Consider the following 23,980-nt stretch of genomic DNA (forward strand, 5'->3'; position numbering starts at 1 on the left):
CTGGCTCTGTGCTGGCAGCGCGGAGCCTGCTTGGGTTTCTGTGTCTCCCTCTGTCTGCTCCTCCCCACTTGCACTCTCTCTCTCTCAAAAATAAACATTTAAAAACAAAACAAAAAAGCCAGGTTTTCTTTTTAAGAGCTTTTTATTTGTAATTTGTTATTCATAATCAATTAGTACAACATAGGATCTGAGAAATTTCAAATGAGGCCACACTAAATTTTTAAGATGCTATTAGCATGAATGTAACTGCATATTTTTTTCCATGTAAGAAACAAGAAACTCTTTTGAGTAGCAAGTAGCTAGACAAATGAGTTGATTCCAATTAGAGCAACACAATTCTGATGAGTCAGTATTTTTACAAAAGTGATTTCCCTTAAATATAAGGAAAACATAGAAATCTCTGGGATTATATTTAATTCCAGTTGGAATTTAGACAATATGAGCTTTCATTCAACCCAGCCTATAGTTGTTGGATTGGATTAAGTATCACTATTAGTTGCCAGCTGTGGTAAGTAGAAAGAAAATAAAGGGCATTCCATTATCAAATTATAAATTTTTATTGCCTCACATTTAGGAAGGCAAATCCAAAAAAAAAAAAAAAAAGAAACAAAAACAAAAAAACCCCAAAAAACCAATAAACCCATTAGGGTCATAAATGTATTTATTAAGGTTCCAGTCACCTTAAGCGATTGAAGATTCTGACACTCTATCCAGCAGTGGTAGTATTAAAATCCACAGAGTGCACAAATGTTTTCAAAGTTTTCATATCCTTAGTTCACTGAATCACTGCCATGGAGCAGATTAGCATTATCCAAGTGACTCATGAGGGAGCAGAAAAAATAAATGACCTATATCATCTGGCTGAGGACCAAAGATTATTCTATCAGAGCCAGCAGCCGTCTCCTAGTTCACTGGGTAAAAACTATATCTGAAAAGACTTGATTCGGTTGGGAATCTGTTTTTTTAGCTCATCAGTTTCTGTTCTGACATAAAGTTTAGCTATATCAAAAGAAAAGGCATAAAGACACTTAAATATAATGGTTGCAGAAGAATCTGTCAAAGCATTTCTTTTTTACTATTTCATGTCATGAAGAGCCTTGAAATTTCTTAGGCACCAATGAATTACTCTACATTAAGAGTTCTTTCGTTAAAAATTATCACTAACGAGAAATGCAAGCAAGAAGAAAGAACAATATAAAAAATTCAACAAGTAATACCTGGTTACACTTACTTAAGGCAAGAGTCTTGCACACTTTCATGGCTGGAATACCCCTTGATTTCTGGCCCTAAAAACCTTTTGAAATGGTTCTCTTAAAAAACTCCATTTGCATCTGAATTAATGACTGAAGCATTAATGATTGTTGAAGCCAAATGTGAAATTTAACACTTGGCACACACAACAAAAAGTTGATTTATCCAGTACATACTGAGGTATCCTTGAGAAGTGATTTTAAGAAGTAGGAACAGCGACAATGATAGAATTAGTAATTAGTGGTCATGAATCACTAGGACAAAGTGGCATTTAGCAGAAAAGAAAGCAGTTGTCACAACCACGGGATAAGTAGAAATGGATTATGTCCTTCATAGTGTGGGATAAATGACAGGCTCAGGAAAGCTTGGCAGAGGGGTCTCCCCCACTGCCATTTATGTAGGGCTGTGTTTGAGGATCAACCAAAGGGTGAATTAATTTCTGTCCTGTTTCCCCATCCAAGAAGTCCTCTTCCAGTTATTGGAAGATCTTCTTTACATACACTATCTTCCCTTCCGCAAGTCATCAGAAAAGGGGAGAACTTTTAGAAAATAACCTAAGATCTCATTCCATATAAGTGTTTCAGAGTTAACAACAGTTACCTCAAAAACCAAAGTAAGGAGCAAGTGAAAATCTGTTTTCAGAGTCAGACTAGGAATCTCCCCAGAACAACTTTGCAGGGGCCAATGGTCTTGAGAAAGGTCTTAATTACCAGGTATTCCAATCCTAGAGATCTGATCTGAGCAAAGTTGGCACATGAAGTTGGTCAAGAACAGAGGGAGATTACTCAGGGTGGACTGAATCTGGAACAAACTTGTTTCTAACGGCCCATGGTAGGCATGACTACGGCAGGTGAGGAAAGAGTAGCATCTTCTTCTTTCCACTGAGAAGTGATGGTCTTTAGCTGAGTGTAGAATTGGATGCCCTAAAGAGAACAAAGGAAAAAAAAGAGCATATATTCCTGGGGGTTTCATGATTTCTCTTTCAATCAGCTTTTGAAGGAGGTGCTGTAAAGCGTTACTAATGTTGCCACTTGAGGAGCTGGTGCAACCAAAATCCAACGTATTGTTCATGAGATAATCTATTTAACACATTTAGCACAATGCCTGGCATAGTAAATAAATAGTCAAACCTTACCTATCATTATGCTGAAACTAGTCAAGAGGATCTAAATGGAAAAATTGAACAGTGTAATCTGTTAAACTTGCAGTTCATTCTATTCCTAGAGCTGAATGTGTGCTCTGAGATATTAGGACCTGGCTCAAATCCTGCCTCTCCTCCTTACTGACTGCCATGTAACATTGGGCCTTATCTGTGACCTGTGGCTCACCTCGCTGTGAGGGGAAAATGAGATGACCTTCAAACGTCCTAGCAAAGTAACTGCTGTTCAATAACTGTTAGTTTTTGTCTCTTTTCTGTGAAGAAGAAAAAGGCATGAAGGGATAGAATACATATTAGGCCATTTCTGACAACTGTCAGTGATGCTAAAGTAGTAAAATCCACAATATCTTACAAATCTAAAGTAAACTGTCTGATACTACACACATTCACTTCTAAAGCACCTGTAATGTGAACCAAAAAAATTCATATGTAAGGCTTTATATACAGTTTATTTTGTAAGAATAGGCTTGAGCAAAGGAGAATAGACTGGGCAGATCTAACACAAAAAAAACTAGCAAGCTAGAAAGATAATGTTAGAAAAAACCACAACAGCTTCTTTAAAATGCTTTTCTAAAATTATTTGACAAAATCTGGGCCATGTTAATATGTATATTAAGGGCTTTAGAGTTATTATATACCTTCAATATAACTAAAGTTGTCATTTTATTATGAGAATGATTCTTTCTTGTCTATTTTCCCAAAGAATACAAAGTAGCAATTTTTTGAGAGAAGGAGAATATGAAGGGGGGAGGGGCAGAGGAAGAGGGAGAGGATCTTTTTTTAAATTAAGCTTTTCATTTTTTTTAAACTTTATTTATTTTGAGGGGGAGGGGCAAAGCAAGGGAGAGAAATTTTTTTAAATTTTTTCAAATGTTTATTTATTTTTGAGAGAGAGAGAAAGAATATGAGCAGGAGAGGGGCAGAGAGAGAGGGAGACACAGAATCTGAAGCAGGCTCCAGGCTCTGAGCTGTGAGCACAGAGCCTGACATGGGCTCGAACCCATGAACTGTGAGATCATGATCTGAGCCGAAGCTGGACACTTAACTGACAGAGCCACTCAGGCACCCTGGGAGAGAGAGGATCTTAAGCAGGCTCCACGGCCAGGGCAGAGCCTACTCAGGGCTTGACCTCATGACTCTGGGATCATGACCTGAGCCAAAATCAAAAGTCTGATGCTTAACTGACTGAGCCACCCAGGCACCCCAAAATAGCAATTTGATTACCTAAGAATTTAAGACTTCAAACTGTATGGAGTCAGTCTTTGCCTCTAAGAAACCTCACTTACCAGGATGACTTAACAGTAATTAAACCAAGACGGGGAGAAAAAAAGCAATAGTTTTACTCTGCTTCCCTCAAAAGAAATTTTTGTTAATAGAATCAAAGTAATCGATTATGCAAAAGCTGTGACTAATGTGCAAACTGAATAATCTGCCTCCAAATAACCAAAATGTTTTCCTTTTTTTTTTTTTTAAATGTTTATTTTTTGAGAGATAGAAAGAGAGCGAGCAGGGGAGGGGCAGAGAGAGGGAGACAGGATCAAAAGTGGGCTCTGTGCTGACACCAGTGAGCCTGATGCGGGGCTCGAACTCATGAACTTCGTGATCATGACCTGAGCCAAAGTTGGCCGCTCAACTGACTGAGCCTCCAGGTGTCCCCCAATATGTTTTCTTAACCAGCTGGCCACACTGTTACATTCTGCTATGCAATGCTACTCTTAATTATTTTTTTAAATTAAAGTATAAAAGAGAGTCCTGTATAGAAAACATGTAGTTTATTACTGAAGGTTCCAAAATGGCTGTATCTCTGTGGGGTTACAAAGAACTTTCACTAGCCCATTTGTTAAACACATGTTTGGGCACCTGCTCCGTGCAAGGTACTGCAGTTAAGTAAATAATTACAATGTGATGTGTTCTTATCTTGGCTTACACAGCCCTACAGGATTCTCCCTGCCTCTCTAACCTCATCTCTTACCACTCTCCTTCTCATTCACTCTCTATGCCCTAGCCCATTTCTGCTATTTGAACCTGCCATGCCTCATCTTAGGAAATATGCATCTGCTGAAGGATGTGGTAACAATGGTGATTTGATCTTCATAAACTTATGAAATATAAGTACTATTGTTATTCTCATTTTATAGATAAGAAACTTGAGACACAGGATATTCCTCAAAGTCATGCAATTAATAACAGGCCAAGCTGGAATTTGACCCCAGGCCATTCTGTGCCAAATCTGCTTTATTTTTTTTTGTTGTTCATAATGTATCCATAATGCCTAGAATAGTTTTGGTACAAAGAAGGTATTCAGTAAAATTTTTGTAAATGAAGGGGTGCCTGGGTGGCTCAGTCAGTTAAGCACCCAACTTTGGCTAAGGTCATGAGCTTGCATTTCATGAGTTCAAGCCCTGTGTGTGGCTGTGCTGACAGCTCAGAGTCTGGAGCCTGCCTCGGATCCTAGGTCTCCCTCTCTCTCTCTGCCCCTCCCCCACTTATACTCTTTCTCTCTCTCAAGAATAAACGAACATTAAAAATTTGTTTTGTAAATGAATAACTTACAGGAGAAAAATGTGCAATGGGAGGACATGGGGGCATTCCCAACCCAGCACTGAGGAAGGGGGTGGTAATAGTCAGAGGTGATTTTCTGGAGGACTCAGTCCATGATTCAAACTTAGACAAGACAGATGATTAAGACTTAGATGAAAGAGGAGAGGCAGGAGGAAAGGCTCTCAGAGGAAAGGACATACGTAAAGGCTTGGACTTCCTCATGCTCTTTCCCCAAAACTTTGCTGCCTTGAGTTAGTCAGGGAGCAGCAGCTTTGATGAAATTTTGTTGTATTTTAAATCTTCTCTAGGGAACATCCTGATAAGCATGGCTGAACAACTTATGACCCAACAGAAGCTAATATCAGGGCCTTCCTTTCAGAATCCTTGTTCCTGAGTATATTCAAGAAAGTTTCTTAGAGGAAAACAATATTTTCTTAAAGTTACCTGTTTGCCATAGAAATTGGTGTCTCCTCTGAAGGAAGATCGAGAACCGGTGAATGAGAACATTGGCAAAGGCACTGGAATAGGGACATTTACCCCCACCTAAAGCAGAACAAATCCACATAAATAAAAGGACTCAAACAAAGGAACTTTCCATTTAGAAGCACAAATGCTTGGCATCAGACAAACCGATTTTAAATACCCCAACTTCTATTCCATTCCTTCCTGTATCCCATGAACTGTGATTCCTGAGGAAGAAATAGGGCACTAGGAAATCAGAGGCGCAGCAACCAATCACTTTGCTGTTCCCCTTAGATAGTAAACAGTATATGAGTACAAGACTCTCCTAAGAACTCTGTTCACAAACCTGTCCAACATCCACCAGGTGGGAATATTTCCGAGCAGTGGCTCCATTGGTGGTGAAGATGGCGGTTCCATTTCCATATGGATTGTCATTTACAATCTTGATGGCTTCATCCAAAGTGTCTGTCTCCAGAACCACAAGAACTGGACCAAAAATCTCCTCTTTGTAACAGGTCATAGTTGGCTTCCAGGAGTGATGCATCCAGAAAAGAAGTCAGTATTTTAGGCTTATCTGGCACTTTATTACCCACTGTTTACATGGACAGTTTTCATGTTAGTAACCTCTCTTCATTTTAAACCACCTTTTAAAAAAAAGTCCTTTCTTGTTGTGTTCCATCTTTGAAGCTACCAATCATATAAACAACTTGAAATTCCTATTAACTACAGTTACACTCCTGCCCTTTGAGCACTGTATTTTTAGGTCCCATGACCCATCACTAGCTTCCTCTTTTATACTTGTATAACTTGTTTATACAATTGTTATGTTATGAAAAGTTACATGAAAATTCATTTTTTATAAATCAAATATATGTATATATATAAAATTTTTGTTTAATGTTTATTTCTGAGAGAGAGAGACAGAGCACGAGCAGGGGAGGGGCAGAGACAGAGGGAGACACAGAATCCAAAGCAGGCTCCAGCCTCTGAGCTGTCAGCACAGAACCCGAAGCGGGGCTCGAACCCACAAACTGTGAGATTGTGACCTGAGCCTAAGTCAGACACTTAACCGACTGAGCCACCCAGGTGCCCCTAAATCAGATAGATATTGAAAATAACACAGGAGAGTGTTTCTGTTTAAAGAAACCCTGTACTAAGTTTTTTGTAACATAAACAATTCATTCTCATTCATTCCCTTGCCTCCCCAAATGAGTCTGTACATTTATATTTTGATATCAGGTCACATTAAACATTCAAAACATCCTTCACCACTGTAGCTGGTCAGCTGTGTTTGTTGCTATTAAGTGGATTTTTCCTCAATGGTTCTGTGGCAAGAGATTTCATAATTTCTACTATACTTACATTCAATTCTTAATTATTCAGGATTATAGTAGGTATAGTGGGGACATAGGAACTTCAAAAAAAAGCTTCCTCACCTCAATTTAGTCATTAATTTTAGCTGAGAAATTTGTGGAGTTTTAATAAATAAAAATTGAGAGATCAATTATTTTTCTTTCGTCACTTTCTGGAGAAGAGACAGCTAAATTTGGGGCACAGAGTAGGTACTCAGTAAATATTGGGTGGTCAATATGTTGATGGAGACACTGTAATAGCTATAAACTAGACAGCAAGGAGCAGAACGAAAAATTAATATTAAACAGATAAGTAACAAATACAAGATAGGGCTGGCAAAATATAGGCAGTGGGCAGAATGTGGCTTGCTGCTTATTTTTGTATAGCTCACAAGCTAAGAATGGTTTCTATGTCTTTTAAATGGCTGAAAAAGAAATCAATCATGACATATAAAATTACTTAAAATTAAAATTCCATTGTCCAATAAAAGCTATGGAACACAACCATATAATGTTAATGTGCTTTCTCACTAAAATGCCAAGAGTGGGTAGTTGTGACACAGACTATATATCCTTGCAAAGCCAAAAATGTTTACTATCTAGCCCTTTATGGAAAATCTGCCAACCACTGGTATAGTGGAAGGAGGCTGGGTGTCAGGATAAGAGGATCATTCAGACTCTAAATTAAAATAACTGACTAATCCTGGCAAGAGATGAGGTCTCAGTCATTTAATGTCTTCATTTGGAGGGATGAGATTCCATCCATAGCCTTCAAGGTACCTTTAGTGCTTGTATGTGTGAAATAAATGAGCCAGAGTTATTCACCTTGACATTTGAGATGATGGTGGGTCCAACAAAGTTGCCATTCTCATAGCCTTTCACTTTAATTTTTCGACCATCAAGGAGGATAGAAGCTCCCTCCTTTGTTCCACTATCAATCAGATTACAGACTCGCTCTTTGGCCTGGGGGGTGATCAGAGGGCCAAGATCAGCTCCAGGCTGGTCTCCTGTAAAACAACACAAAAGTATTTAATGTTTTCACTAACATATATTATGACTGCTAACTATGACAAGTACACTATAAAGAGAGGAATGGTTAAAGAGTAGACATGATTACTCCCACTGGCCAAAGCCAACACTAAAACCAAGAGCTTAGTGCGACAGATGCAAAGTCTAAAGGAGCTAGGCAGATAACTGATTACCTGCATTGACTCTCAGGTTTTTGGCACGCTCCACCAGCTCTGGCAGCCACTTCTTAGCTTCTCCTACAAGGATTGCTGTGGAAAGAGCCATGCAGCGCTGACCAGCAGCTCCAAAGGCTGCCCCAACCAGCTGGTTCAGGGTATTCTCCTTATTGGCATCTGGCATGACTACTCCATGGTTCTTGGCTCCCTAAAGGAAATACAAAAAGTACATGGATCTTCCTTGGCAAAATACAACGAGGCTAAGAAACTAAGCAAAATCTGAGATTTCAAATAATTTAAGGAAAGAGAGAATTTACCCTTTGTTGTTCTGAGGCTAGATTTATTATCATTTTGATACTGCGAAATCTTGATAGCATAGAGTAAGTCTCCAGGTTACTTTTTTTCTACTTTCTTAGCTGATAAGCTGTTATATGTTTATTTAGATCAAAATTCATTACCAAAAAAAAACAAAACAAAACCTCCAGTCACATAATCACATTCAGTCAAACTGACAGACTAAATACTGCACCCAGGAACCAAGAAGAACTCCCTTCTCTTTCCTAAGTTAGACAGGAAACACTCTATTGTCTGCTGGGATTTCCAGCTATAAGAAGAGCAATGTGAACAAAGAGCTGCCAGTATAATACCGGTGGTCAGCAGAATGGCGAAATAGGTGGACCTCTTGATACACCATTTCTGGAAAGAGGTTCCCCAAATTGGCTTGCTTCTAGATACATAGCCTCATAAATTTCTTTACTAGGTAGGATAACATGGTCATTTCTAAACATATGTTTCCAAATACAATAATCTCCCCTTATCTGGGGTTTCACTTGCCACGGTTTTAGTCACCCAAGGTCAACTGAAGTCTGGAAACTATGCCTCCTAACACTTTGCCACAATGCCCACATCATTCATCTCACTTCATCTCATAAGGTAGGCATTTTATCATCTCACATCATCATCATAAGAAAGGTGAGTAAAATATAATATGATAGCTCAAGAGACCATATTATTAAAAACATTTTTTTTTAACGTTTATTTATTATTGAGAGACAGAGTGACACAGAGTGTGAGTAGGGGAGGGGTAGAGAGAGGGGGAGACACAGAATCTGAAGTAGACTCCAGGCTCTGAGCTGTCAGCACAGAGCCCGACACGGGGCTCGAACTCACGAACTGTGAGATCATGACCGTGCCGAAGTCAGTCGCCTAACCAACTGAGCCACCCAGGTGCCCCATCAAGAGACCCTATTATTATAGTGTATTGTTAAAATGCTACTTTATTATTAATTATTAATCTTTGTGCCTAATTTATAAATTAAAATTTATCATTGACATGTATTTATAGGAAAAATATAGTATATATGGAGTTCAGTACTATCCACAGTTTCAGGGATCCACTGGGGGTCTTAGAAGGCATCCCCCACAGATTAGGGGTGACTACTGTACAACTATAGTTGAGTGCATGGATACCATGTTTGCTATTTAATTTTATCCCATTACACATAATATACTGTTAGACACAGAATAAACTCAATAAATATGTAATGAGATGGGAGTGGCTTAAGTCAAATTGGCCAAAACACATTCACCAGGAAAAGAAATAAGTGAGCATATCAGGAACTGTTTCTAGGCCTGTGCATAGGTGGCTGTCCTTTCTGCAACATTAACCAAAGGGTGAGAAAGAGGCAACTGGATTTACATTTAGTATCAAAGAATTACTATGTACTTGGCAAGGAGCTAGTAAGAGAGTAGTAAAACTACGCAAACAAGTAAACCATACTCACATAGAGGGTATTTGGCTCCTTCTAGTACCTTAGATAGCATGGACTCTTAGGAAGAGCATATCTGACATTATAGTAGTTGGGATATGTGTTGAATGGAAGGAAGGAGAAAGGGCTAGAAAGGTATGAAGGAAGAAACAAGGCCATAACTAGAATTCAGCTGCTACTGCTAAAGCCAAAGAATTTGAATAACATTCTTAATGAGAAAGGTCCTCTTTGTCACCAAGATAAAGTGTCTAAGATAAAAAGTAATTAAAGTGGCTTAGGATAAAAATCATTACCAGGTTCATGGTTAAAAGGAAGACATTCAGGATGAAATGGGAATAAAGACACATTGGCATGACAGTGGGATAGTAATGCCTCGGCTGAAGGGCCGTTTGTAGGTAATTTTATTATTATTTTTTAAAGTTTATTTATTTTGAGAAAGAGAGAGAGAATGAGCAGGGGAGGGGCAGAGAGAGAGGGAGAGAGAGACTCCCAAGCAGGCTCCATGCTGGCAGTGTAGAGCCTGACACAGGGCTCAATCTCACAACCGTGAGATCATGACCTGAGCAGAAATCAAGAGTCGGATGCTCAACTGACTGAGCCACCCGGGGAACCCCTGTAATTTTAATACATATAACAGATTTGGGGGGAAAAACGAATAAGAAGTCACCATATTGGCTTGAACTCTCTTGCCATGTCTTGACCCTCTCTCGAAGATGTACTCTCCTGCCTGGTTGGATCCCACAAAGCTGATTGCTTTGATATCCGGATGATCACAAATAAAGTTTACAGCTTTAAGAAGAAAAGAAATGATTACCACAAAGGAGCAAATGGCCGTGGGCTTCTCAACATGGCAAATTTGCCTTTTTCCATTGTTATGAATGAGAAGTTTCTATACTTCTATTTTTCTAGTTTTGATTCCCATTTTGAAGTTCTTTCCTTTCTCTTAAATTCTTTAAACTATTTCTATTTAGCCTCTTCCCTTTCATTATTTTTCTCATTTGTTATACCTACTTCTAACTCCAAAGGCTACGATTCCTGTTTTCCTCCAAAATAGCAGCCTTTTAATACTCAACTCTTCCTTTTATCCTTTAAGAATGTGATATTTCTTTAACTGTTACTATATACTGGGACTCTCAGATACTACTGTGCTGTCACGTGAGCAGCAATATAGCATAATTTAAAAGTAAAAACCAGAGTTTTCCTGGGTACTGACAGTCTGGCTTTGATTGTTTCTAGCAAATGACTTCATTTCATTAAGCCTCAGTTTCCTTACCTGTAAAATGGAAAAACAATAGTATCTACTGTTTATAGGTTTCATAAACCTAAGGATTGTTTATAACACTCCTTAAAGGATTGTTATAAAGATTAAATGAGATAATATATGAAAAGCACTAGAAACTGCCTGAAACACAGTAGTGCTTTTTAAGTGTTAGCTATTACTATGTGAATTAGAAGGCCTTCAGTCTCTCTGAGGTCTATAAATTTTTCAGTATCGAACTGAAAACATTCTCTTCTATCTCTTTTGTCTTGACCTAATCCGTATTTCTTTGTCCCAATGTATTCTGTAGGGCCAGAAGCACTGCTACTCCCCAGTCAGTTTCCTTAGCATACAGGGATGGCAGTCAACAAACATTACCTTCAAACATGGAGGTTACTATCAGTAAATCCCTTCCTCCCTAGGTTCCTCATCCTAAAATATTCCTTCACCACTCAACACCTTGATTTTTTTTGGTAGCCAGATTAAGTGCCATGTACAGAAGGGCAGTTACCTTCATGTTGTCCATGGATGATATTTAGTGTTCCATCTGGGGCACCAGAGTCCTGGAACAACTTAGCAAGAAGCATGCTTGCTCCAGGAACTCGCTCTGATGGTTTCAGTAGGAAGGTATTTCCACACACTATGGCCATTGGAAACATCCACAGGGGGATCATGGCAGGAAAATTGAATGGAGCAATGCCCGCACACACCCCCAGAGGCAGACGGTAGGAATAAAGGTCCATGTCTTTGGTGATGGATGGCATAGTCTCTCCCAGCAGGAGGGATGTTACACTGCAGGCATGCTCAACCACCTCTGCAACAGAGAAGCAGTCAGACCACAAGCTCTCCACCGGGCACTACTTAGCTTTGTCCTGCTCTAGTCATCCCTGAGAAAGAGAATGGCTCATGCCAATGACACATGGCAGAAAGATCGACTTGCCCGTCCATGTGAAGGGGCTGAGCAAAATGAGATTCTCCAAATAGGAAAAAAAAAAAAAAAAAAAAAAAAAGACAGTGAAATGCATATATCTACTGAACGATCAAGTAAAATAAATGAAATAAACTGATCCCATAGGTACCTAAGAAGTATTGCCATTTTCCACAAGTATTAAAAAAGATCATGGGATAGAAAAATCTACATGGAAGAAGCAACCTCCCGTTCTGAGATCTTTGCCTCCCATCTTCCTTTGCTCCTTCCCAAAGGGTTCCTGAACTCCCCGAGAGGGACTCCCAGCTTACGAAGGCCTCGGAATACATCTCCTTCAGCATCAGCGAGGGTCTTCCCTTGTTCCAACGTGATTAACTTGGCGATTTCTTTCTAGAGAAAACACACACAGAAACCAAGGCAAAGATGTGCCTCCTTTTAGTTCTTAGGTAGCCAAGGAAGAACAAAACTGGGGGAGAAGTAGTGTAAGGGAGAGAGCCATGATCTTTGTCTCTGCATTGTAGAGTTACAAGGGCAGCTAAAAGGCCTTCTGCATCCTAGGCAACAGCTTGGAAAATAATACCATTCTAATTTCTTACCAAGTTTTCTTTAATGAGTTGTTGATAGCGGAGCAGGATCTGCTGGCGGCTTAATACTGAAGTGTCCGCCCATGCGGGAAAAGCACGTTTGCAGGAAGCAACAGCCGTGTCCATTTCGGCCTTGGTGGCCAGAGGAACATGACCAATGACCTCATTGGTGGCCTGATGGGAAAGAGCAGCACATCATATTTTGCCCCTTGCCTGCCTTGTCCATTTTTCACCTAGTCATAGAGGCAGCACTATGTACTTCACGACAAACACCCAAGTCCCTAATTTCCCACCACGTTCCGAGAATTCTAGACTAGTCAGTTTAAATCCCAAAGTAGCTTTGCTTACTGGGTTGTGGATGTCAATCCATTTGTCACTTTTGGATTCAACAAATTTCCCATCAATGAAGAGCTTTACAGTTGGCTGGAAAATAAAAACCCCACAAAACTTGTATTAGTGAATTGTTCCTCTCCCTTTCACAAAGAGGAAGGAATTCAGGGTTGATAGTGAATCTTCTGTTCTCTAGAAATGCTAACACTAAGAAAGAGATACACAATGTACTTGTCTATAGTGTTCATTAAGATGTGGCCGAGCCTCTCAATACTGTGATTTCTCTGAGGAAAAGTCCCTGCTAATCACACAGTGGAACTTTAAGTTGCTGTGAAGCATCGACTGAAAAAGCAGCAGATTCTGTATTAACAAAGATTAGCTAGTTGACTTGTTCACCCAGCTGACTTTTTGTCACGTCACCATGAGCATGAATTACATTTATGATTAAAAGACTAGAGCCAAAGTCAGACACTTAACCGACTGAGCTACCCAGGCACCCCTCTGTGTGTGGTTTTTCTGAGAAGTAGCTTCCTTACATTAAATTTTCAAAGGAGGCTGTGGACCAAAAAAGGCGAAGGACTACTATGTTATAGTGTGTGCATGCTTTTAAATAGAAAGGATTTCGAGCACCTGTCCTTATGTGTTAGATTTTAGGTACTGCAAATGGCTGACAATTCTATGAAAACAACTTTAAAGATTGTGAAGAAGAGGACAACTATCTGGCAGGATCAATAAAACCTCTAGAAGCCATGAAAATGTTTGTATTTTTTGACATAGTAATCCTACCTCAGAAGGACAATAATCTAAAAGAAGGAAAAAACTATATAAATAAATGTTTGTTTTATAATATTGAAAAAGTCAATCAGTTTAGGTGTTATATGGGAAAATGTTTAGTTAATTCAGGCTACATATACTTGATGGAATATTATGCAGCTATTAAAAGTCATAACTGTAGGGGCGCCTGAGTGGCTCAGTTGGTTGGGCATCTGACTTCAGCTCGGGTCATGATCTCGCAGTTTGTGGGCTCGTCGGTTTGAGCCCCACGTTGGGCTCTGTGCTGACAACACAGGGCCGGCTTTGGATCCTCTGTCTCCCTCTCTCTCTGCCCCTCCCCTGCTCACATGATCCCTCTCTCTCTATCCCTCTCAAAAATAACCAAAAAAAAAAAAAAAAAAATCATAGCTATATGGGACCTGTGTGGCCCAGTCAGTTAAGCATTTGACTTTGGCTCAGGTCACGATCTTGTGGTTTGTGACTTCAAGCCCTGTGATATGGGGCCTCTGTGGCCCAGTCAGTTAAGCATTCGACTTTGGCTCAGTTCACAATCTTGTGGTTTGAGAGTTCAAGCCCCGTGTTGGGCTCTGTGCTGACAGCTCAGAGCCTGGAACCTGTTTCGGATTCTGTGTCTCTGTATCTCTGCCCCTCCCCTGCTCATGCTCTATCTCTCTCTCACTCAAAAATAAAAATAAAACATTCTGAAAATTAAAAAAAATCACAGCTATAAAGAGCATCTTGCAATACCGAAAATGCTTACGACATATAATTAACAGAATATTAGATAAGAAAACCAAGATAGAAGGTTTCACATATACTCTGATCACAATAATATAAAGAAGATAAATGGGAATACCCCAAAATTATACTGTATTCCTTCTCAGAAGTAAAACTTTAGTATCCAATAAACTTACCACTGAAGAAGAAAAGGAGGATGCTGGATACCAAGTGGAATTCACCTTGGAAGAGACCTGTGAGGTAAAAGAATGATTATTTTGATAAATGAGAGCAGAAAATTATTAAAACTTGGAATGGCTACCATATGCTTAACATTACACTAGTTACTATGGGCATACGAAAAATGACTTGGTGTTTGCTCCCAAAGGTCATATAGTCTTTAAGGAGAAAAGATAACAGACGATGAGGTATGGCAAACTATAAGAAAATAATAAACCATAATGATCATGCCCTCAGTGTCCAGGGAAATCCTGATTTAAAAAGTTTTGGTGGCGGGGCGCCTGGGTGGCTCAGTGGGTTAAGTGGCCGGCTTCGGCTCAGGTCATGATCTCGCGGTCCGTGAGTTCGAGCCCCGCGTCAGGCTCTGTGCTGACAGCTCAGAGCCTGGAGCCTGTTTCGGATTCTGTGTCTCCCTCTCTCTGCCCCTCCCCCATTCGTGCTCTGTCTCTCTCTGTCTCAAAAATAAATAAACGTTAAAAAAATTAAAAAATAAATAAAAAATAAAAAATAAAAAGTTTTGGTGGCTCAGTCAGTGAAATGTCCAACTCTTGACTTTAGCTCAGGTCATGATGTCACGGTTCATGGGTTCAAGCCCCACATTGGGCTCTATGCTGACAGTGCGGAGCCTGCTTGGGATTCTCTCTCCCTGTCTCTCTGCCCCTCCCCTGCTTGCTCTCTCTCTCCCTCTCAAGATAAAGAAACTTAAAAAAAGTTTTTTTATTGGACCATATTTTCCTAATTTTTGGCCTGGAAAATGTAGTCACCACAAATCTTAACAATATGAAAACTCTTAAATGGTATCCAACACAATCAGTGTCGAATATAAGATAGCATATAACCAAGTGTCAAATGTAAGTGTAAGTATTTACATGCCCATATAAATACTTGAACATAAATGTTTATAGCAGCTTTGTGAAAGCCCCAAACTTAGCAATAACCGAAATGTCCACCATTGGATGGGTGAATAGGGAAACTAATGTGGTATATCCATACATTGGAATAGTACTCAAAAATGAAAAGAACTATTACACATGCAGCAACTATAGCAATTATAACTGGGTAAACTGGATAACTATAGCAATTATACTGGGTAAAAGAAGTCAGACATGCAAACAGTATACACTTTATGATCTCATTTATATAAAACTAGAAAATGCAAACTATAGTGTTAGAAAGCAGATCAGTGGTTGCCTGGGGATGATGGAGGAAGTGGAGAAGATGGGATAGGAAGGTAACTTTTTGGGGTGACAGATATGCCCATTATCTTGAATGTGATATTTCCACAGGTGTATATAAATATAAAACTTGGGGTGCCTGGGTGGCTCAGTCAGTTAAGCATCTGGCTCTTGGTTTTGGCTCAGGTCATGATCTCTTGGTTTGTGAGTTTGAGCCCCACATCAGGCTCCATGCTGATGGTGCAGAGCCTGCTTGGGATTCTCTCTCCTTCTCTCTCTCTGTCCCTCCCCTACTCCTGTGCTTTCTCTCTCTCAAAATAAATAAACTTAAAAAAAAAAAAAACACGAATATAAAACTTATCAAATGGTATACTTTAAATATGTAGAGTTTATGTCAATTTTATTGCAATAAGCCTGTTTAAAAAATGTCACACGTACCTTATAGGAAAAGAATGTGTTGTATAGGTAACATTTGATAGTGTATAATCAGCAAATTGGGGAGAGGGGCCAGTTACAATAAAATAACTTCATTTGTATATATGCTATAGAAGTTGACTTAAGAAATATTCAAGTCAATTAGGAATGGGAAGTAGAAGAAAACTGTATTCTAAAAATCTTTTATCTTAAGACAGACATGTTTTTACTTTTTATTTTTAACATTTATTTATTTTTGAGAGACAGAGTGTGAGCAGGGGTGGAGCACAGAGAGGGAGACACAGAATCCAAAGCAGGTTTCAGGCTCCAAGCTGTCAGCACAGAGCCCCACACGGGGCTCGAACTTGTGAACCATGAGATCATGATGTGAGCCAAAGTCGGCACTCAACTGACTGAGCCACCCAGGTGCCCCAGAAGACAGACATGTTACTCAAAGGGTTTGGGGCTGCATGAAATGCAAGAATTTGTTTGTGTTCCTGCAGTACTATCTAGGGGAAAGGGTGCCAGTCCTTTGGGCCAGCAGAAGATTCTTCCAAATGTCTCATCTACTTCCTCTCCCATTCCCCACAAAAATTATTTCAAACCATCCACACTCTTCTAGAGCCCACCATGTTTTATATATAGGCATGTTCCCAACATCAACATGGTACCTCGTACATAGGAGGTGTTTAGTAAGTATCTATGGAACAAATGAAAGGTCTACTGGGTGGCTGACTGCCCCCAACCAAGACTTGGTTAGGTGTCCCTTTTTGGACTCCCATAGCAGCCAGTACTTCCCCTATCAGGTTTATCTGTCTGTGCTATAGTTGCCTGGTTACTTGTCTGTTGCCCAAAAGACTTGAGTTCCATGAAGGTAGGCACTGCATCTGTCTTGTTCACCTACTTTACAGTTATTGTGATCAAGATTGTCCAGATATGGAAAATAGCAAGTTGTTGGTGCTCATTCAACGTTACTACTATATTATTATAAATACTTTTTGCTGTGACTCCTTGCTATTTGGAAACTTCTCTTATCTCCTCACTATTATGTCTTTTCTCCTTGCCACAACTCTGTCTTCTCACTACTTAGTTGTTCTTACTCCTCGCTATTTCAAAACTTATTCTCTTAAAACTTCCAACCTTGCTGCTTCCTCTCTCATTCTCAAAAGCTGACCTTTGTTTTTCCTACTTCAGAGGGAACAGAAACCATCAGATGAGAACTTCAACTTCCTACTAGCAACCCTACAAAACTGACCTATACCCATCCTTTTGCCCTCCTTTTCGCTTATAAGGGAGAAGATAGCTAGCAAGCTCTGTGGGGACAAAGTGACTGGGAGACTGAAGCATACAACAAGTATCTATGGACTGACCAATGAGGCACCTGTCCTCCAACTGAAGGCTAATCTCTGCGCCTGTGCTCTAAAGCCAACTTTTCCCACTACCCCAGACACCTCTATCAATGATCCTTTCTTTCCTGAAACTTAAACCTCTCTCCATCCAATAGCAAGGATTCTCTATACTAATTACCTTTATTTCCTCATTTCCCGCTAACCCTTCAATCTACTCCAACCTTCATGACTAAACACCAGTGACTTCCTACATCCCATGGGCTCTTCCCAGTTCTTCTGTACTTAACCTTTTCCCGCCCTTTTCACCAGTCTTCAGTATGTCCTGATATCATCCTCTGCTCCCTGGCCACTAACAATTCCATTTCCTCAAGACTTGGTCCTAGGCCTTCTTTTCTCATTCTGCACATTCTCCTCAGGTGATTTCATCAACTCCTGTAGCTTGATTATCTAGATTCTGATGATGCCCAAATCTAGTTCTTAGCCAGCTTTCTCTTCAGATAATAGCTACCTAATTGTCTTCACCACACCTCTATGTGGATGTTATTTAGGTACATATTGAGAAAGCTGAACTCCTCATCTTCCTCTCACCAAGCTGCTCTGCTTTCTATATCCCGCTTTTCGGTGAAGGGGACCACTATTCACCTTGTTGCCCAAGAAAAAACCAGCATGTCACCCTAACTCCTCCCTCTCTCTCCACAGTGAATCAAATCCTGGCAATCGGTCCTCCTAGAAGTCTCTGGAACACAGCCTTTTTTTCTCTATGCTGCCTGCCATCACTACTGTCTATACCATCACTGTCTCTTACCTGGACTTCAGTAACTGTTTCCTTACAGGTCTCCCAGACTCCAGTTTTAAGCTTTCTGAATGTAGCTTCCTCTCCCATGCCAGAGGGGCTTTCTAAAACACAAATCTGGGCAGATCACTCCCTTGTTTAAAGAGCTCCAATAGCTTTCCACTGTTCTTAAAGGCTAATCTTGATGTTGCTTAGAAGACTTCCCATGGCATCTTTACTTTTCATAGCTTGCCACTTTCCTCCTTGCTGTCTATGTTCTAGGCATTTGGAACATGTTTTGTGCTCTTTTTGCCTGTATACATGCTGCTCCTTCTTGCATGGAATTCTGTTTGCTTGACTCACTCCTATTTCTTATCTCCCTACTTAGCCATCACTTTGGGTATCAGTGAAGATCAGTTTTATGTCTGCCAGTAGGAAGTTGAGGAAGTTCTCAACTGACGGTTTCTGTTGCCTTTGAAGTAGGAAAAAAAAAAGGTTAACTTCTGAGAGTGAGAGGGGAAATAGAGTCAGAAGCTTTTAAAGTCACAATCTCAAGTTTAGGTTAAGCACCTGATTACACAGCTCTTACAACACCTAACTTCCTCCATTTCTTATATCATATTATGGAATAACAGATTGTTTAATTATTAAGTCTCTTTCCCCTTAGGTCACTAGATGGCTGTGTCCTCAGCTCCTGGCATTGTTCCTGGAATAGAGTAAGCATTCATTAATACATTTGCAGAATGAAAAATTGAGTACTGGCCAAGCAATCATTTGGTATTCATCATGTTTCATGTTTACTCTCTTACAGGGCAGAAAATGCACAGATCAGTCAACTTGAGGATGCTAGGCCACTTAGTTTTATTTTTTTACTTGCACACAGCCTCCTTGCTGTCAAGAGGGCATAAAAGGCACTGCATCTGGCATAATAAAACATTAGCACATAATTTTTGATGGGTTGGATCTCCTATATTTTCTTCATTTCCTAAAAAAACATTCATTACCACTGTTGTTAAACTATCCTGCTTCCAGTCACACCAAAATTCTTCCTCTCTAGATGTCTACTTCATACTTGTTTCCTTTATCAGTCACTCCCTTTCCCCTTGGCTGAAGGCCTGCTAGTCTTGCAAAACTCAAGCTGGAGCCAACTCCTTTTGGATTTTTTCCCTGAATTGTACAGATTGAGTATGAGATAGTTTACCTACACCCCTGCAGTACTCTGTGCACTCCTACTGTTAGTGCTTACTATTGCATTACAATAGGGGAGCCTACAGTGTGTGTCTTACTTAATCTCTCCTTTCCCAAAGCCTGGGGACAGTACCTGACATAGAAAGAGATACCAAGACTTATGTCCTGAATTCTCAGCACCATCAGTCACTAGTTGGGAGATACTGGATTGGCTTAAGTGTCAGGTATTTATTTCATTATATTCATGAATTCCAATCTTCACAAATATTCTTGAAACTAAAAAGTGGTGTTGCTAGGATAGAATGCAAGCATGACTGTGAAGTCTATACTCTTTAAAACACATCACCGAGGCAAGCCAGAGTGTCTTTAAGACTGGTTTTCTTGGGGGGGGGTCTGGATGGCTCAGTCAATTAAGTCCTGACTGCTGATTTTGGCTCAGGTCATGACCTCACAGATCATGAGTTTGAGTCCCACATTGGGCTTTGCACTGGCAGTGTGGAGGCTGCTTGAGATTCTCTCTCTCCCTATCTTTCTGCCCCTCCCCTGCTCGTGCTGTCTCTGTCTCTCTCAAAATAAATAAATAAGCTTCAAAACAAAAAAGACTGGTTTTCTTTACCTCTGAATATGCTAAACCCATCATAAGTTGAAAATACATTTAATACATCTAACCCACCAAAAGAACATCATAGCTTAGCCTAGCCTACATTAAATGTGCTCGGAACACTTACATTAGCCTACAGTTCTACAAAATCATCTAACACAAAGACTATTTCATAAAAAAGTGTTGAATATCTCATGTAATTTACTGAATGCTGTTCTGAAAGTGAAAACCAGAATGATTGTATGGGTACAGAATGCTTATAAGTGTATCAGTCGTTTAACCTCGTGATCATGTGGCTGATAGAGAGCTGTGACTCCCTGCTGCTGCCCAGCATTCCTCAAAAGTCTCATACTGCATTTTGCTGGGGGGTGGGGACAATAAAAATTCAAAACTTGGAAGTACGGTTTCTACTGAATGCATATTGCTTTCACACCATCGTACAGTCAAAAAGTCTCAAGCTGGGGTGCCTGGTGGCTTAGTTGGTAAAGCGTCTGACTCTTGATTTTGGCTCAGGTCATGATCTCACAGTTTTGTGGGTTCGAACCCCAAGGACAGCTCTGTGCTGACCCTGCAGAGCCTGCTTCGAATTCCCTCCCTCCTTCTCTCTCTCTCTCTCTCTCTGCCCCTCCTCTACTCACACACTCTCTGTCTCAAAATAAATTAAAAAAAAAATAGTCGGGGTGCCTGGGTGGCTCAGTTGGTTAAGTGTAGGACTTCGGCTCAGGTCACGATCTCATGGTTTGTGGGTTTGAGCCCCACTCCACGCTCTGTGCTGACAGCTCAGAGCCTGGAACCTGCTTTGGATTCAGTGTCTCCCTCTCTCTCTTCCCCTCCCTCACTCACACTCTGTCTCTCTTTCTGTCTCCCAAAAATAAATGTTAAAAATTTTTTTGTGATTAAAAATTTTTTTTAAGTCTTAAGTTGAACCATTGAACATCAAGGACTATCTATACTTAAAATTACTGAAGGGGCGCCTGGGTGGCGCAGTCGGTTAAGCATCCGACTTCAGCCAGGTCACGATCTCGCGGTCTGTGAGTTCGAGCCCCACGTCAGGCTCTGGGCTGATGGCTCAGAGCCTGGAGCCTGTTTCCGATTCTGTGTCTCCCTCTCTCTCTGCCCCTCCCCCGTTCATGCTCTGTCTCTCTCTGTCCCAAAAATAAATAAACGTTGAAAAAAAAATTAAAAAAAAAAAAAATTACTGAAAACAAGGGCACCTGGGTGGCTCAGTCAGTTAAGCATCCAACTTTGGCTTAGGTCACAGTCTCATGGTTCATGAGTTCGAGCCCCGCATTGGGCTTTGTGCTGAAAGCAGGGAGCCTGCTTGGGATTCATTCTCTCTCTCTCTCTCTCTCTCTCTCTCCTCTTTCTCTGGCCCTCCCACACATACTCTCTCTCAAAATAAACTTTAAAAAAATTACTGAAAACACCAACTCTTTCCTTTACAGACCCTTTTGATGATCCTCTGAAATTCATGACCCCCCAGAATCTAGACTACTTTTTTTTTTTTTTTTCAGTTTGAGAGAGTTAGAGAGAGAGGAGCACAAGCAGGGGAGAGGGGTCAAGGGAGAGAAAAACAGAATCTTCAGTAGGTTCCACAGTCAGCATGGAGCCCAATGCAGGGCTTAATCCCACGACCCTGGGATCATGACCTGAGCTGAAATCAAGAGTTGGAAGTTCAACCAACTGAGACATCCAGGCACTCCTAGACTACTCTTTATCAAAGTTTCATGTTATAGTAACTCCTCTTTGGCTAAGAATATGTTCTTTTCCAGGTCAATTCGAAAGTTTCTTCAAATGAATCAGAAAATAGTGTCTGTTTCCAAAATAAAGTGCATAGAAAGGGAGATTCCTCTCCTTGATTCAAAGCACAAAATACCTTCTTTTTTTTTTTTTTTTTTAAATTTTTTTCAACGTTTATTTATTTTTGGGACAGAGAGAGACAGAGCATGAACGAGGGAGGGGCAGAGAGAGAGGGAGACACAGAATCGGAAACAGGCTCCAGGCTCTGAGCCATCAGCCCAGAGCCTGACGCGGGGCTCGAACTCACGGACCGCGAGATCGTGACCTGGCTGAAGTCGGACGCCCAACCGACTGCGCCACCCAGGCGCCCCAGCACAAAATACCTTCTTAAGGCCATCAATGACTCACTGTGATGGTGGGGAAGCAAAGGAAAAAAAACAATTTTAGTAAAAGATTTCAAGGATAAATTGATAATGGGAATTATAGGGTAGAAACTTTGTATCCCTACTATAAAAAAAGGTCCTAGAAAAACAACTAGGATCACAGCAAGAAATAGATGAGTGAAGCCAGACTATCTGACAAACTTTTCCGGCCCATTCTCCTCACTGTCCCGTTAAAAAGCATTTAAACATGAACCTTTACTGACTTTGCTAAGAATTTAAAAAATGCATTAAGTTTCTGCAGTAGAATTCAATGCAACCTGGTAAGTGCTAGTATTATCTAAAAGCCCAGCAATATAGAGGAAGAAGTTCCCAGGCTGGATGTAACAAGTAAGAAGGGCAAAGCTGTTTCTTGTAGGTTGGAGAAACTTTGCCTGCAGTAAACCTTGCCTAAGTAATTGCTGGGTTGTGAAAACTGGGGAAAGGCTATGAACAGAGTTAGAAACCACCCTCAGGCATGCAGAATGGACCCAATCCCCACCATGGACAAGTGTGAGGTTGTGTTAGCACACTCAAAGCTGACTTTGGGTAAGGACCTTGGAATTAACACTTCTTGTTTATTTTCTACCACCCATTTTAGAGTTGTTTATCAACTCATTTTCTATCACTTTTTTTTTAGATGTTTAGTCCCTTGCATATGCTTGGAACATCTGGTAGTATAACTATGTGTCCTTATTTACCACCAACAAGAATACTGTAACTTTGCTAAAAGTTTAAATGAAACTCTTGGCAAGAAAAGGGGCAGCCTACAGCATGTGGAAAAAACAAAGAGCCATAGCTAGGTTAAACAGCTCAGCAAATAACTGCTTTGGGGAAAACCTAGTGTACATCTTCTAGAAGGATATTCAAAGTTCATTCACGGACCCTCCCCCTCGTGTGCTTCCTTTACCACGGATTACAGACAGTGAAGTAGGGTGGGGGGAAGGGAACAATCTGGTCGCTCTGGGCAGGAGAAAGAGCTCTAAGAAAGGTGACCAGAAAAGGGAGTTTCTGGAAAATAAGGTGAGAGAGGTGACTGGCACAGAGGTGAAAAGGAAACACGGTGAGTGGACCAAAGTAAGTGAGGGCAAGTGAGCGACTGCAGGGACGGACAGGGCTGGGGGGAGGAGAGTGCGCCAGAGACAGAAAGGGACAGCCTCCAGAGTAAAAGGGCAGAGAGCCAGGGGTGACAGTCCAGGATCCAACGAGGGCGGATGAGAAGTGAAGTCTGGGACAAGGCCTCACGCGCCGGGTGGGAACTGGAAGGTCGGCTAAGAAGGGGTTGGCTCAGAGAGTGGACGGAAAGGACCCAATTCCTAGCTTCGCCGTCCCTTGGTAGCACCCTCACTCGCCTGCAGGATCCGGGTCCGCACTGCTGCCGCCGCCGCCACCGCCGCCGCCATGCTCCTCAGCTGCCTGCAGTCGGCCTCCACGAGCCCCTACTGCGGGTGACTCCCTAGAAGCGCCACGGCTCCCAGGCCCAGCCCTTCCAGCTTGCCGCACTTCCTCATTGGTGGAGAAGACTATTTCCTCTAGCCAATCACGCACCCTAACACCTTACTGCACTCCTCTCAGTCCCGGTCTTGGGGATACGCGATTGGTCCTAAGTGGAAGAGCCCTAGCACCCTCCCAGCTCAGAAAATTCCGTTGGCCGAGGTAGGAAAGTCGCCACTGACTTGAGTACTCTGTATTGAGCACACGGAGAAGACGCCCCCTAAACGGGAACCCCGATTGGCCACAGGTACGACGGCGGTCCCACCCCCTCACCGAAGA

The 23,980-nt window shown here is 41.0% G+C and overlaps 2 protein-coding genes across 8 annotated transcripts in view; one reads left to right on the plus strand and one right to left on the minus strand.

Moving 5' to 3' along the window:
* Window positions 1-21,892, plus strand: part of BBOF1 (basal body orientation factor 1) — a 57,462-nt gene extending 35,570 nt beyond the window's left edge. For 3 of the 6 annotated variants that reach the window (XM_045448162.1, XM_045448165.1, XM_045448166.1), the window contains one exon: window positions 18,927-19,015. In XM_045448162.1, the coding sequence (XP_045304118.1) occupies window positions 18,927-18,974 (48 nt within the window). In that variant the 3' untranslated portion in view covers window positions 18,975-19,015. Of the gene's footprint in view, window positions 1-5,259; window positions 5,378-13,465; window positions 13,585-18,926; window positions 19,016-19,566; window positions 19,672-21,820 lie in introns of those variants that run through there. The other 3 variants (XR_006704140.1, XM_045448163.1, XM_045448164.1) reach the window with 3 other exon arrangements.
* On the minus strand, window positions 124-23,806 carry ALDH6A1 (aldehyde dehydrogenase 6 family member A1). 2 transcript variants are annotated; one of them, XM_045448167.1, is made up of 12 exons: window positions 23,560-23,806; window positions 14,507-14,563; window positions 12,837-12,911; window positions 12,501-12,662; window positions 12,216-12,294; window positions 11,488-11,790; window positions 10,386-10,507; window positions 7,968-8,157; window positions 7,591-7,772; window positions 5,760-5,939; window positions 5,396-5,494; window positions 124-2,174 (listed from the first exon to the last, which is right to left on the minus strand). In XM_045448167.1, the coding sequence occupies exons 1-12, from the start codon at window positions 23,608-23,610 to the stop codon at window positions 2,070-2,072; spliced, it is 1,605 nt and encodes a 534-aa protein (XP_045304123.1). In that variant the 5' UTR covers window positions 23,611-23,806; the 3' UTR covers window positions 124-2,069. The 2 variants fall into 2 exon arrangements, with proteins under 2 accessions (XP_045304123.1, XP_045304124.1); XM_045448168.1 differs by having other exon boundaries at window positions 2,071-2,664; window positions 23,560-23,690.
* Between the last annotated feature and the right edge of the window lie 174 nt (window positions 23,807-23,980).

This window comes from Leopardus geoffroyi, chromosome B3 (genome assembly GCF_018350155.1).
Source record: "Leopardus geoffroyi isolate Oge1 chromosome B3, O.geoffroyi_Oge1_pat1.0, whole genome shotgun sequence".
Classification (NCBI taxonomy): domain Eukaryota; kingdom Metazoa; phylum Chordata; class Mammalia; order Carnivora; family Felidae; genus Leopardus; species Leopardus geoffroyi.

Bases quoted from the DNA above. Each gene is read 5' to 3' on its own strand.
- ALDH6A1 (XM_045448167.1), bottom strand. From the start codon at position 23,610: ATGGCGGCGGCGGTGGCGGCGGCGGCAGCAGTGCGGACCCGGATCCTG. The intron at 12,912-14,506 runs GTAAGTTTATTG...TTTATTTTCCAG, and splicing joins CCTCCTTTTCTTCTTCAGTG to CCAACTGTAAAGCTCTTCAT. The intron at 8,158-10,385 runs GTGACTTCTTAT...TATTTCCTTTAG, and splicing joins AGAGAGTTCAAGCCAATATG to GGAGCCAAGAACCATGGAGT.